Here is a 14350-nt window from a genome sequence, read left to right as displayed (position 1 = left end):
TAACTTAGATGCCGAAGAAAAAACGTTTTGTCATCTAAAATCATATACTGAAACATCAGGTCTAACAATATCTTCTCGAGATATTATAGAATTTGTTCGAGCTTTAGAAACTATATTTATAAGTAAATTTTCAGAGTTAGCTCTTGAGGAAAATGTTGGAAAAAAAATTAAACAGTTTCTTTCACATGTAACTTTTAATCACCCCTGTACAAATTTTCCTTTAACTTATTTTGTAAATTTATATATTAGGGTGCGCATTTATTTTACTTTAAAATTTGCCAATCAAGAAATCAAAACATGTAGGTTAAGTAAAATTAATACAAAACTCTCAATCTTACAACATTTGTAAATTGTATATTAGTATGTAAGTTTTTTAATTTTAATCTAGTAAGTTAATTATGTAGTGCGGTTTTTTCTCCGGAATAAGTGTTTTAATTCTTTAATTGCGCATGTTAGCAATCATAACATAACCTAAATAATCATTAACCACATTCAGTTAATAAGAATTATTAAATTCGTTTAATGCTATACGAAAACATTCATTTTTTTCTTCCAATAATTTTTACCCCAGATATTCCAAAATTAACTCCACCTTCCCCAATAAAATTTTGGTGCGCATTATTACTCCGACTTCCCCTGCGGTTTTCCAGACAGTAAGCACGTCCTTTTGACGCGTTTGCCGGCAGTCGGCACGCTTAAGATCGCCGAACTTCCGACAAGGAGTGACGGAACTTATATTGTATTCTGTAAACTTTGCCTATACTGAACAACCCGAAAGACCAATAAAATAATAAAGCTGAAATAAAGCTGTTAATTGTGGGATAAATCTAAATCTCTAATGCGTTGGTATCGAGTAATTCTTACATTTCCCCCCAAAACTGTAGCCTTCTGTCAAGATCACCTTCTGTTAATTCCTGGAGCTTCCAGTTGCTTTTTGCGGGGGTTCTATAACATTTTCTCTTGGATATTACCTGAATTTTATCCTTCACAGTATATCCCAATTCTTCGACCACTTCGTTATTTAGTCTTTCCAATTTCTCTAGAAAAGTTTCATTAGTGAAACCGCAATCTTCGATACCAGTGAGCATAAACATTGGATCTGGTGTTAATGTCTCCTTCATAGTTAGGTTACTGTTCTCCACCAGGTTTGTTCTTAGTTTAGCTTGTTGTTCGGTATCAAAACTTTCAACAACAATTGCTCCTGTTTTCGTGTGCTGTATGTTTTTAAATCCTCTTCCTACATCCTTTCCCTCCAATTCCTTCTTGAACTCCACTAGCGTATCTTTAGAGTTATCTATGTCGTTGAAACGAATAACAGTTTCATGTCGTTTCTTTGTAGGTGGGGTGGTCCAAATTTCATAATCCATACCTGTATGTTGCCTACCGTCTTCTTCTTCTTGGTGATGTACAGTTTCGTAATCTTTGATTATTTGCGCGAATCCCGTCGCATAAACGTTTCTGCGATGTTTTTTCGGATGGACTTTCTTGTGATCTCAGCCTTTTGTGAGCATCCTTTTCGTAATTCTGAGAGCTTTGCATGATACAATTTTTTGGTAGGAAAGCATCATTATTAGATATACTATCGTTTGTGCTGATTTTGTTATTATCGCTTTGCCCTGGTATTTTCGATGTTGGCGATTGTTTACAGTCTCTTATCGTGTTTTCGACCTTCGATGCATAGTTTGTCTGGTTTAACGCTTCTATGGTCGGTGTGTTTAACGAACCTATGGAATGACTTCTCATTTTTCTATCCGTTAATCTGGTTCGAGTTTCACCACTTTTTGCCAGTAGGCGATCATCACTGTTTTTCCTACTCATACGCGACACTACACACTAATCGATTTGCCCAAAAAACCAAAAAAAATTCGACTCAAACGCGCAGCACAGAAACTAACGTGTTGACTCTTCCACGACCGATATCATGAATCAAAATACAAAGGTTATGTAAAATAGCACAGGAATAAATTATATTGGCTGCCTTCTCTGGTGAGTAATGTAGTGTTCGATGTTTTAAAATGCACCTAAATCTTTGTTCTAAGACACCATTAGTTCGCTCAATAACATTTCGAATTGATCTATGGCGTATATTATATTGACGTTCATTATCATTTTGTGGATGGAGAATAGGAGTTAACAGCCAAGGCTCAAGAGGGTATCCAGAATCACCTATAAGAGAGTCTAATTGGCACATGTAATATAATTGTATTTGAAAAAAAAGGCAAAGCAAAACTAAAGCTTTCTTTTGTTGAGTTACCTAGTAAATAAGTCAACTCATTTCTATGTTCTCTAAAATTTCTTGCTAAATGTGTGCGAACAATTGATGTCTGCCAAATTGCAGAGTCGTGCACAGATCTAGGAAAGCGGGCATTAATGTTCAACATTTTTAATGATGCATTTCAAATCTGTATACATGTAAAAAATAATAAATGTTTTCAAAAATGATTATCTTTCACTCACTGACTTATTACTGTTTAAACTGGAAATTTATTATATACTCACTATTTGCACATTCAAACTGTAGAACTGCTTTCGACAATAAAATATTACCCCTGGCATTTCTGGATCTTGGGTTTTTGGAGAAACTATTGCAATCTGCGTGCAGTCAATGCACTCTATTATACCAGGAAATGCACCCTTCTCAGTAAATCTAAAAGATAAATTAGCTGTTATCTGGTAAATGCTCCATACATTTTGGGTAACTCGGTTGAGTTGGGTGTGTGGACCAATCCAATGACATATCAATTATATTTGAGCTAATATCTGAACCATTAATATTTTTTTCTAAGAAATCTTTCTGTGTACCACTTTTAACGTAAACATCATAACCGTACAGTGCTCGTTTAATTATATCATTTAACCGGTTATAATTAATATTGCCGCGCGAAAATTGAAGTCCATGGCAATTAAATGTTGCTCGACAGTCTATTTTCTTATTAGCAGCAGATAAGGATGCGTACGTCATTGGAGATACAAACAGGTAATGGTTAACTTGTGACCCATTTGAAATGGTAACTTCTTTAGCAATAAATTCTGGACCTTGTACCCCGTTTAAGGTAAAACCTTGAATATCAACGGCAAATACTTTCGTTTTTTTTCGGAGAGGGAGCTCAACTTTTTCGGTCGGCAGCCGGAGAAATACTGAAAAAATGATCTAAAAGGTAATTCCCAATTCATACATATTCTGACCAGGGTCAGACATATTCTGACCAGGGTCTACGTAGTAATTTTACATGTAATTAGGTATCTAGCCGCAAAATGTATTCAAAAGTAACAAATCATGTTTCTGATAATGTCTTATCAATCCATATTTCACGCTGCACTTTTCCACTATCAACGTATAATTGTTGTTGTTTTCCGCTTATTTTTCATGTAATTAGGTTAGGTATCTAGCCGCAAAAATATATTCAAAAGCAACAAAAAATATGTTTTTTGATAATGCCCTATGTGTAATATACCAAAAACCATATTGATAACCAAATACCGCTCTAACCCTATGTTTTGTCCCCTTTCTTTAGTCACAACTGCATATAAAAACATAAGCGAAAGCGGTAGTAAAGCAGTGAAGCAGCAGAACTTAGCAACCAAATCGACGATTTTAAGATGTTCAACGAAAAGTGTAGTTAAAAAATTCATCCATCACTATGAAGCCAATAGTTGTCAACTTCCAAGGATTCAAAGATGATCGGAATAAATTTATCGTAAAGGAAATTGGCAGCTTTTGATGGTAAGCAGCAGAGTCATTTTTTATTCCGACCGCCATTCAAGATGGAGATGCTACCTCTGCAATACCAAAAACAGGCAGATTGGCTCATGAACCACCACCATTTTATCCAGTGGGGTGAAGGTTTCACCGCACTATACTATCTTTCAACTATTATCAAAAGAGTTACAAGGGATGTAGATATGATTTACGTCAAAGGTTTGGAAAAGTTGGAATTTATAAAAACTTACTGTACCCACACCGATTACGGAAATAGACATAAACATAAACATTAAACCTGTAGAAGTAAAGTGTACGTTTTACACAAAATCGTTTGCTGTATGTGCTCTATCTAATATTATTTATTTGTATGATAATTATATGGTGACGTCACGTGGTGAAGTCCATGGTAATTAAACCTTGAATATCAACAGCAAAACACTTTCATTTCTTTTTCGGAGAGCTCAACTTTTTTAGGTCAACAGTCGGACACCTATTGAAAAAATAATCAAAAAAGTGATTCCCAATTTCATACATGGTCTGATCAGGGTCACTACGTAGTAATTAGGTATTTGGTTGCAAATATATTCAAAAACAACAAATTATGCTTTTTGTTAATGTCCTATCAGTCCATATTTGGTGTTGCACTTTTCCCACTATTGACACATAATTGTTGTTGATGTACGCTTATTTTTCATGTATCTACCCACAAAAATATATTTAAAACAACAAATATGGGGTTTGTAATGTCCTATCAGTCCTACTATCAATGCATAATTGTTGTTTTTCGCTTATTTTTCATAAATTTCACCACAAAAATATATTCGAAAGTAACAAAAATATGTTTTGGTAATGTCCTTCCTTTGGTCACAACTGTATATAAAAGCATAAGCGAAATCGGTAGTAAGGCAGTGAAGCAGCAGAAGTTAGCAGCCAAAAATCGACGATTTAAAAAAGCATTTTTTCAACCACCACCCATGAAGGATTCACCCCACTGCACCATCTGCCGGCGATTATCAAAAGAGTTAGGAGGGAGGCCGATGTTATATGTGTTAAAGGTTTAGAAAAGTTGGAATTTTTAAAACCTTACTGCTTCCCCACACCTGTTAGGGAAATATGTGTACCGATAAATATCAAGTCCCAACAAGTTAGGTGTGGGTCTCACAAAAAATCGCCCGCTGTATGTGCTCTAGCTAACACTATTTTTTTATACAATAATATATATGAATCCTATACTTAATAAACATTACTTATTAAATAATACAAACACTTTTTTGCTTTTAAATCGTCGATTTTTGGTTGCTAAGTTCTGTTGCTTCACACGCTATGTACTTATCTTTGAAATGTTTTAATCAGTTTGTAAACATATAAATAGAGTGCAATGTTAATTACATTTCCCATTCGTTCTAGTAACATGGCTTTGTTACATCCAACTTTTTTAATTCTCACTGCAATAATCAACAATGTCCTATACGTGTATCAACCTGAAAAGAATCCTGATGTATACGTGTGTTTCGATAAGATGAATGACAGCTGGTCTGATAGATGGGTGAAGATGAGCAAAAATGACTTAATTGTGTCAGCAACAGTGCCACTTAACGCCACCAACTATAAGCTGAGGCTTTGGTACCCAAATCGAACACACGGCGATAGCGGCTGGCGAAACCTGACACAACTTGTTGCGACAAGTGATTGTGGTGAAGCGTGTTTGTGGATTGATATATTTTGGTGCACCATAACAATTACCTTATCTCTATTGTTATTGGCGGCAGTTATATATGCCTATTTCCGTAAATCCCATGGGACTATGCTGACACAACGGTTCCCAGGAAGATGCTATTGCTATTATGCTTATTCTACGTTTTAGGTTGCTTAATGTATTTTATAATATTCCTAGATTACTCTCTACTGTAACTTCGTATAGTTAAGTCGCACTAATTGTAAACTCTTAATAAAATTATTCTTTTTTAAAAAGGGTTTCTGACGTCGAGTTTATTTAAGTGGCGCAGTCGGTAGGATTGTGCGGTAGTGATTTTCGGACAATTTCGGTCTGCAGTCATTATTTGGGCCCTTCGACCCTTCAGCGCAATCCAAAGAATCTAGGACGTCAGGCGACACCCAGAGTGAGAGTCGGAAAGGAAGAAGCCAGTTCAACTACGTAAGTGCCATATTCCTTTCGCTCCTTCCGAAATACCCCGTTTAGGTGTCTCGTTAGGAATAATTTATTTAAGTTCAGTCTATCGAAGACAATTTAGGTTAGATCAGTCTATTGGAGACAACTTTAGGATTAGTTCAGTCTATCGGAGACAAAATTAGGATTAATTATCAGTTTCTGAGTGAAAAGTTAAAAATAACATAATTTTTAATTAATTGTTGTTTTCTTCGATGAGTGATTCCGAAAACGAATTTGATGCTATTATAAATCAATTTCAAAGCTCTCTAAAATTATCAAGGGAAGTAAAACAATCAACTCGAAACACTATTCCCACCATGAATAATCAAGCAGGTAGTCAGGCACATGTTGCTTCATTTAATTGGAATCTTTTCAAATCAAAAGTGGATATTATTAAACCATACGATGGAGACGCTAACACCCTTAATAAATTTATTAAAGCATGCCAAGGTCTGATTGATTCTTACAAAGATTTGAATGATGCCGAACTTAACAAACATATTTTCGATTGCATTCAAGGTAAATTGATTGGTAAGGCAGAAATCATGATTGGCAATCGATCAGAACTGTCTACTTGGGATCAATTTAAGAATGCTTTGATTCAATGTTTTTCCGATCGCAGAAATTTGGAATGTCTAATTCAAGAATTAACACGAACGCGACCTTTTAAAAATGAACACTTGCTAAGTTTTGGTAATAGGTTACAATTACTTAGGAGTCAAGTAGCGCAACGTATTAGTAATGACATTACATTAAGTAATGATCAGAAAATGTGTCACATTCAACTATATGAGAAAACCGCCTTAAATACATTTATTGCCGGATGTACAGGAGTTCTTAAAAACAACATGCATATTAAGAGACCTGATAGTATCGAAGATGCTATGGCTTATGTTGTAGAATTCGAGAATTTTGAAAATCTTTACGGTTGTTTTTCAAATTTGGAAAAATCTAATAGGGTAAATCAAATACCTTCTAGATCATCAATCGGAAATACGTCTTTTTCCCCGATGAATTCAAACAACACACCAAATTATTTTGGTAATGCGATTGCAACGAGTCCAATGAATCGAAATCAATTTATTCCAAATTCGAATAATCAACAATTCAATAATTTTCCCCAGCAAGCATTTTCATTCCCGAGACCGCAAATGAATCAAAGGTCAACATTTCCATCACAACCGATAAACGTCCAACCCAGAGCTCCGAATTCTACCAGATTTCCTACAAACAGAGAAGTCTTCGGACCTCCGAAAAATGTTTTTAGACCAAATCAAACCCCTATAAATCAACTTCCAAAACCAATTCCAATGTCAGGAATATCAAGAGCAACCAATGCCACTCGCAAACCATTTCAAAACCAATTTATGCAAAGGCAACAATATCAAAGACCTAATTTTAAAATAGAGGAACTCTACAATAATGAATGCGACGATAATCAATATTTCAGTCAGTACAACAATCAGGACTATTTGAATGACCAGTACGGTACCGAATTTTCCGATCAATATGCCGATGAATCTCAATTGAATTTTTATCCTGATTTTCATTTAAATCAGAGTAGTGAACAACGGTCTATCGATACTGAAATCCAAGGTCCCGAAATCACTGAAATTGACGACAACCAAAATTTTTCCAATTCCAGCCGGACAGGAAATTAAAGCTGATAGAAATTAATATTTCATCTAGTAATGCTTTACCATACATTCAAATTCAAAATCCTAATATAAAGCTTTTGATTGACACTGGTAGTTTTAAGTCAATATTAAAGCCTTCCATTGCTGAAAGTTTGTATCCACACTGTATATATCATACAAATAATGTAATTAAAACAGCTGTTGGAAGTCAAACTACGCGATACCAAGCAAAAATACCAGCATTTGCAGAATTTGGATTGTATTATGCTATTGATTTCATACTCTTTGATTTTCACGATTTTTATGATGGTGTAATAGGTTTAGTAGACCTGATTAACATGAATTTAAATATCGATTTAATGAATATGTTTTTGGTAGGTCCTAATATCGAAATACCATTTAAATATCGACATATTTTGGATTCAAATTTCTCAATTTCTGTAAACGCTAATGAGATAATTTTAAAACAAGTACCAGTAAGTGTGCGAAATGGTGAAGTTTTAATCAATGCACAAAATTTTGAAAATCTAATTATCCCTACATCACTTTCGGTAGCGAACGAACATTATGCACTTGTTGAAATTCAAAACCCAACTGATAAGTGTGTAACCATGACATTGACCGAACCGCTTGTTGTTGAACCTTTTGAAAATGATAGTTTTGAGATGTTTACATTCGAGGAAATGTCCTATAGTTCATTACCATCGGAAATTGATAGACCAAAACAAGATTTCATCAACAATCAAATACGTGTTGACCACATGAATAAGGAAGAGAAAACTGCTATAATAAAACTTTGTAGAGAATTTTCCGATATCTTTTATGAACCAAACACAAAACTTTCATTCACTTCCAAAATTAAACATGAAATCAAAACAACTGACGAAATCCCGGTACACACTAAGTCTTATCGATATCCATATGTCCACAAGGAAGAAGTAAGAAAGCAAATAAATGAAATGCTAGAGAAAAACATTATTAGACCATCATCTAGCCCATGGTCATCCCCCATATGGATTGTCCCTAAGAAAATGGATGCTTCGGGAAAACAAAAGTGGAGAATTGTTGTAGATTATCGGAAAATAAACGAAAAGACCATTTCTGACAGATATCCAATCCCTAACATCAATGATATTTTGGACAAACTAGGCAGGGCACAGTATTTTTCTACGTTAGATCTAGCTAGCGGATTCCACCAGATAGAAATGGAGGAAACATCAATTGGCAAAACTGCTTTTAACGTAGAAAATGGGCACTACGAATACCTTAGAATGCCCTTCGGTCTTAAAAACGCACCCTCAACGTTCCAACGAGTGATGGACGAAGTCCTTAAAGATGTACAAAATAAAATTTGTATGGTGTTTATGGATGATATCATTGTTTTTAGCTCAGGCTTGGAAGAGCACATTAAAAATTTAAAATTGATTTTCCAAAAACTACGTGACGCAAATTTAAAGATACAGGTTGATAAATGCGAATTTTTACGTCATGAAGTAGAATTTTTAGGACATATCGTAACAAGAGAAGGCATAAAACCCAATAAGAAAAAGATTGAGGCAATCCAGAAATACCCGATACCAAAAACTCCAAGAGATATTAAATCTTTTCTAGGATTACTTGGGTATTATCGTAAATTTATTAAGAACTTTGCCAAAATTACAAAGCCCATGACAGAATGTCTCAAGAAAAATTGCAAAGTAGAACACACTAAAGAGTTTGTCGATTGTTTTAATACATGTAAGAATCTATTAAGTTCAGAACCTGTCTTAACCTACCCAGACTTTAATAAACCTTTTGAACTCACTACGGATGCTTCCATGTATGCAATAGGAGCAATACTTTCACAAGATAACCACCCCATTTGTTACGCATCAAGGACACTCAATCCAGCGGAAATTCACTATTCTACGATAGAAAAGGAACTTCTAGCTATTGTGTGGAGTTGTCAGTACTTTCGACCTCACTTGTTTGGTCATAAGTTTACTATCCTGACAGATCATCAACCATTACAGTGGTTATTTTCCTTAAAAGAACCTGCTTCTCGTCTTGTTCGATGGCGCCTGAAGTTGGAAGAGTTTGATTACCAAATTCAGTACAAACGAGGCAAACAAAATCAAGCAGCGGATGCACTTTCTAGGAATCCAGTAGATCTTAACGCCTTAGAAACTGAATCCATATTTAATAACCCAGGTGATATTGATAACGTAATCGATAATTTCATAATTCCAGGACTCGACAATTTACCTAACTTAGATATTGATGAACTTATGTTGGAAACTTCCAATCACCAAGATCCTAGAGTTAATATAATTTCCAATGTGCAAATTAAACCTCCAAGGGTGGAATCAATACCTCCTAGTGACCTCGAAACAGTTCACTCAGCAGCCGAAAATCCACTCTTTGGAATACCTCTTACGGAAAGACCAATAAACCAGTATAAAAATCAAGTAATAATGACAAACGGAGACATTGAAGTACCAAAAATAAAGCAAACTAATGTGTTTAACAATATGCGATTTTACATAACAATATCAATCAGAAATTACGAACAACACGTGATTAAAATTCTTAAGGAGTATTTAAACCCGCGCACTTTATATGCCATTCATTTTAAAAGTGCTGAAATCGCAAGATTGTTTACCATAACCGTCCAGAAGTACTTTAAAAATTCATCTTATAAGTTTGTTCAATGCTCTACATTCTTAGAGGATATTGAAAGCGAAAATTATCAAAGAGAAAAGCTTACATTGTACCACACAACGAAGACTTGTCATCGAGGAATTAATGAAATGCGAACAGCATTATTAAAACGGTTTTATTGGCCAAAACTAATAGAAGACGTGGAAAATTACGTTAATAATTGCGAAAACTGCCAACGAAATAAGTACGACCGAGATCCACCGGTAGTGAAATTTAATCTAACGCTCAAGACCGTTTGAGCACATTCACATAGACACGTTTAGGATGAATTACGATGCATTTGTAACGATAATTGATTCATTTTCTCGTTACGGACAAGCATACCCTCTTAAGAGTATAACTGGAACAGAGGTTGTGGAAAATTTGCTGACATTTATTACTCATCATGGACTACCCCTAAAAATTACGGCTGATCAAGGAACTGAATTTAAGAATAAAGATCTTGAAGATTTCTGTAAACTTTACAAGATTGAATTACACTACACAACAGCGAAAAACAGTAATTCAAATTCACCAGTTGAAAGATTTCATTCTTCAATTATTGAAGCTTACAGGTGTCTAAAGGATGAAAACAACGGACTGTCCACTGAACAGTTAATGAAAAGAGGTGTTTTAGGATATAACAATTCGGTTCATAGTGTAACTAAATATACGCCTTTTGAAGTTGTTAGTGGTCATATAAAGGCAGTAAATCCGTTTGATTTAAACGACAATGCAATTATATCTACATATGTGCAACAACATAAGGAAACATCAAATAAACTGTATGATCAGATTAGGGAGAAAAATCAAGAAATAAAGGAAAAAGTCATTAATAAACGAAATGAAACAAGATCTGATCCGCCGGATTTCGACAATCAAAAATTTGCCTTTATTAAAACAAAAGCTCGTGCAAAAGACAAACCAAAGTTCAAGAAAGTAAGTTTAGTTGGTCAAACTGATATTAAGTTGAAAACCAAGAAAACATCGTATCATAAAAGTCATGCTAGAAAACCTAATAAAACATCATCTTTTCAGGCAAACCATGACGGCGAAACTAGTGCTGATATGGCAAATCCTGGCCTTTCCCACCTTTCTAGTAACGAGTGACATAAAAATGAATAGATTAGAAAACCCTATTTTACCCTTAGAATTAGGAAAATCGCGTTTAATTTACAGTAAACATACATTTTTACATTACATAGATTTAGAATACTTAGTTAAGCAATTAGAAAGTATTGAGCGTCATTTTAGCTTTATAAAAGAACACGTTAATTATTCTACAAATTCTTCTGGTATTGGTATTACTACATACCGGGAATTACAAGAAAACTTTATGTCTAGAACTGAATATTTGATCCAAATAACAACAGACAAGTTACAAAACATGTACCCACATGTACGTAAAGAAAGAGGACTAATTAACGTCGTTAGCAAAGTCAGCAAGTGGTTATTTGGAACTTTAGATGCCGAAGATGGCGAGCGCTATGACAAAGCAATAAATGAACTACGGGTAAATCGGAAAAATATCGATACAGAGTTGAAATTACAAATATCTCTTTCCCAACGCTTAATCGATAATTACAATAAAACAATTTCGCAACTAAGTGCTAATCAACAAACGCTTCAAAAGAGTTTAAGAGCACTACAATTAGCAATTAGTGAAAATATCAATAATATGCATGACTACCTTAACTTTCAAGGCATTTTGTTGCAATTAAATTTGGACTGCCAAAATATGATAATGTTTCTTGATAACTTAGAGGATGCAATCACTTTTAGTAAGGTTAATGCCCTACATAATAGTGTCGTTTCCAATTCGGAACTCAAATCAATGCTAAGCTACTTAACAAGCCTTTATGGTAAGGAAAAGCTTCCAAATTTCAAGAACATTCTATCTTACTATCAATATTTGGGAATACAAGTCACCTTTAGTAGGGATAAAATAATTTTTGCAATTCATGCACCAATTTTAAACCCAAACACCTTGTCCTTTTATCAGTTGTTCCCAACAGTCCAAAATCAATCAATTTTGCTCCCAAATTACCCTTATATGGTACAAGAAGGCACCGTCCGTCAATTCATGGCCAAACCATGTCCAGCAATCGAAGATACATTCTACTGCCTGGAGAAATTTCATTCGCGTGACCAGTGCCTGGAGAACATTCTTGACAACCTGCCGATCGATAGCTGCGTAATTGCTAAAATACACGTTGACGAACCAATAATCGAGGAAATCAGCCGAGGATTGATTCTTGTTCTGCCAACCAAACCTGTTGGAATTAAAACGAAATGCCAGACCGATCAACACCTTAAAGTCTATCAATCAACGTTGCTGTCAATACCAGAAACCTGTGAGGCACTCATCAATAACAAATTGTTCGTCAATGACGCGAGGGTACAAAAGGGTAAACCGTTGATTTTACCAGCAATGCAGTTACCCACTTTCTCCGATGGAACATCACAGATTTTTGAGACACCACATTTATCAAAAATCCAATTTGATGAAATCAATGATCTAAAACGAATGGCCAATCAACTCAAATCAATAGACGACGCCAGTGAGCCATCCAGTTTTGACCAGCCTACATTTTGGGTACCGATAGTCCTCTGCATTCTAGTTGCTATGGTTTTGATCATCACTCAGAAGGATAAGATACTCAGGATCCTTAGGAAATCGAAGAAGCAATCAAACGATCAATCAATCGATCCTTCGAAAACACAGTCCGTGCTTTTCGAAGCTTAAGGAGGGAGGAGTTATATATGCCTATTTCCGTAAATCCCATGGGACTATGCTGACACAACGGTTCCCAGGAAGATGCTATTGCTATTATGCTTATTCTACGTTTTAGGTTGCTTAATGTATTTTATTATATTCCTAGATTACTCTCTACTGTAACTTCGTATAGTTAAGTCGCACTAATTGTAAACTCTTAATAAAATTATTCTTTTTAAAAAGGGTTTCTGACGTCGAGTTTATTTAAGTTGACAAACCATTTTTAATTTATGTAAAAACATTTTAATGAATGACCCAATTCTCCAACACCCCGAACTTTTCAGAAACCCTTTATTCTTACAACAGATGCATCAGACTATGCAATCGGAGCCATTTTGTCTCAAGGTTCAATTGGAACTGACCTTTCTATAGCATACGCTAGCCGATCCCTCAATCCCTCTGGATGTAATTATTCCACTATAGAAAAAGAACTTTTAGCCATAGTATGGGCTACTAAATATTTTAGACACTATCTTTTTGGTCGAAACTTCGCTATAGTTACTGATCATAAACCACTTCAGTGGCTCTTTTCTATAAAGGAACCCAATTCAAAACTTGTCAGATGGAGACTAAAATTACAAGAATACGACTATACTATAAATTATAAAAAGGAAACACAAAATTCAAACGCTGACGCTCTTTCGCGCCCACCTAGAGAAATAAACCCTATCTCTTATGAAGAACCACCCTTAACACACATGTCAGCCGCATGCGAAAGTAATTAATTCCAATCAAAATAATTTCCAACATTCAAATAAAGACACCAAAAAAATGACAAAGTTCATAAAAATCGCAAAATTCAGACAAGTCATTTAGCACTGAAACAGCTAATGAGTCTGATCTAAATTTAAAAATTCCTCAAGAAAATGACCAACCCCTAGACGACAACTCGAGATACTCTAACGGTCCACACGTCTCAAGAAAATCCTATCCTAGGAGCACCATATGTTAATAAAAGTTTAAATACCTACAAACATCAATTAATCTTTAAATGGACGGATAAGGATAAACCCTATACTCTGACAAAGAGCGTTTTCGAAATAAAGAAAAGAATAATTATCTTTATAAACAAAGAACCAGTGACCGAAGAAATTTAACAACTCTTTATAAATCATTTACCCCCAGACTGTCTACATTTTCCCAATAAGGAATTGGAGCCAATAATCATTCGAATCTTTCAAGAAACATTCAAAAATAACTCATAAAAACTTTTTATTTCCGACACACTATTAGAAGACAATACAAACATTAATGAACAAAAAGATATTATTGAAAGATATCACACTACAAAAACTCATCTTATCGAGGCATGACCGAAAATATTGTTACGGTCTGGGCCTACTATGCTCGATACTTCTTAACAAGCGCTCGCTTCGGGATGAAAC

The 14350-nt window shown here is 34.9% G+C and overlaps 1 protein-coding gene across 1 annotated transcript; it reads right to left on the bottom strand.

Annotated features, from left to right (window-relative positions):
* Window positions 1-332: 332 nt before the first annotated feature.
* LOC145739663 (uncharacterized) lies at window positions 333-2643 on the bottom strand. Its single transcript, XM_081994973.1, has 2 exons — window positions 2500-2643; window positions 333-2166 (listed from the first exon to the last, which is right to left on the bottom strand). Exon 2 carries the CDS (start codon window positions 1365-1367, stop codon window positions 861-863), a length of 507 nt encoding a protein of 168 aa, XP_081851099.1. The 5' UTR covers window positions 1368-2166; window positions 2500-2643; the 3' UTR covers window positions 333-860.
* Between the last annotated feature and the right edge of the window lie 11707 nt (window positions 2644-14350).

The sequence above is a fragment of the Ips typographus genome, unplaced genomic scaffold, assembly GCF_016097725.1.
Source record: "Ips typographus isolate SLU unplaced genomic scaffold, UJ_Ityp_2.0 IpsContig34, whole genome shotgun sequence".
Taxonomy (NCBI): domain Eukaryota; kingdom Metazoa; phylum Arthropoda; class Insecta; order Coleoptera; family Curculionidae; genus Ips; species Ips typographus.
This window is presented reverse-complemented; position numbering and strand designations above follow the sequence as displayed.

Excerpts from the sequence above, each read along its gene's own strand:
- LOC145739663 (XM_081994973.1), bottom strand. The coding sequence starts at position 1,367 with ATGGATTATGAAATTTGGACCACCCCACCTACAAAGAAACGACATGAA.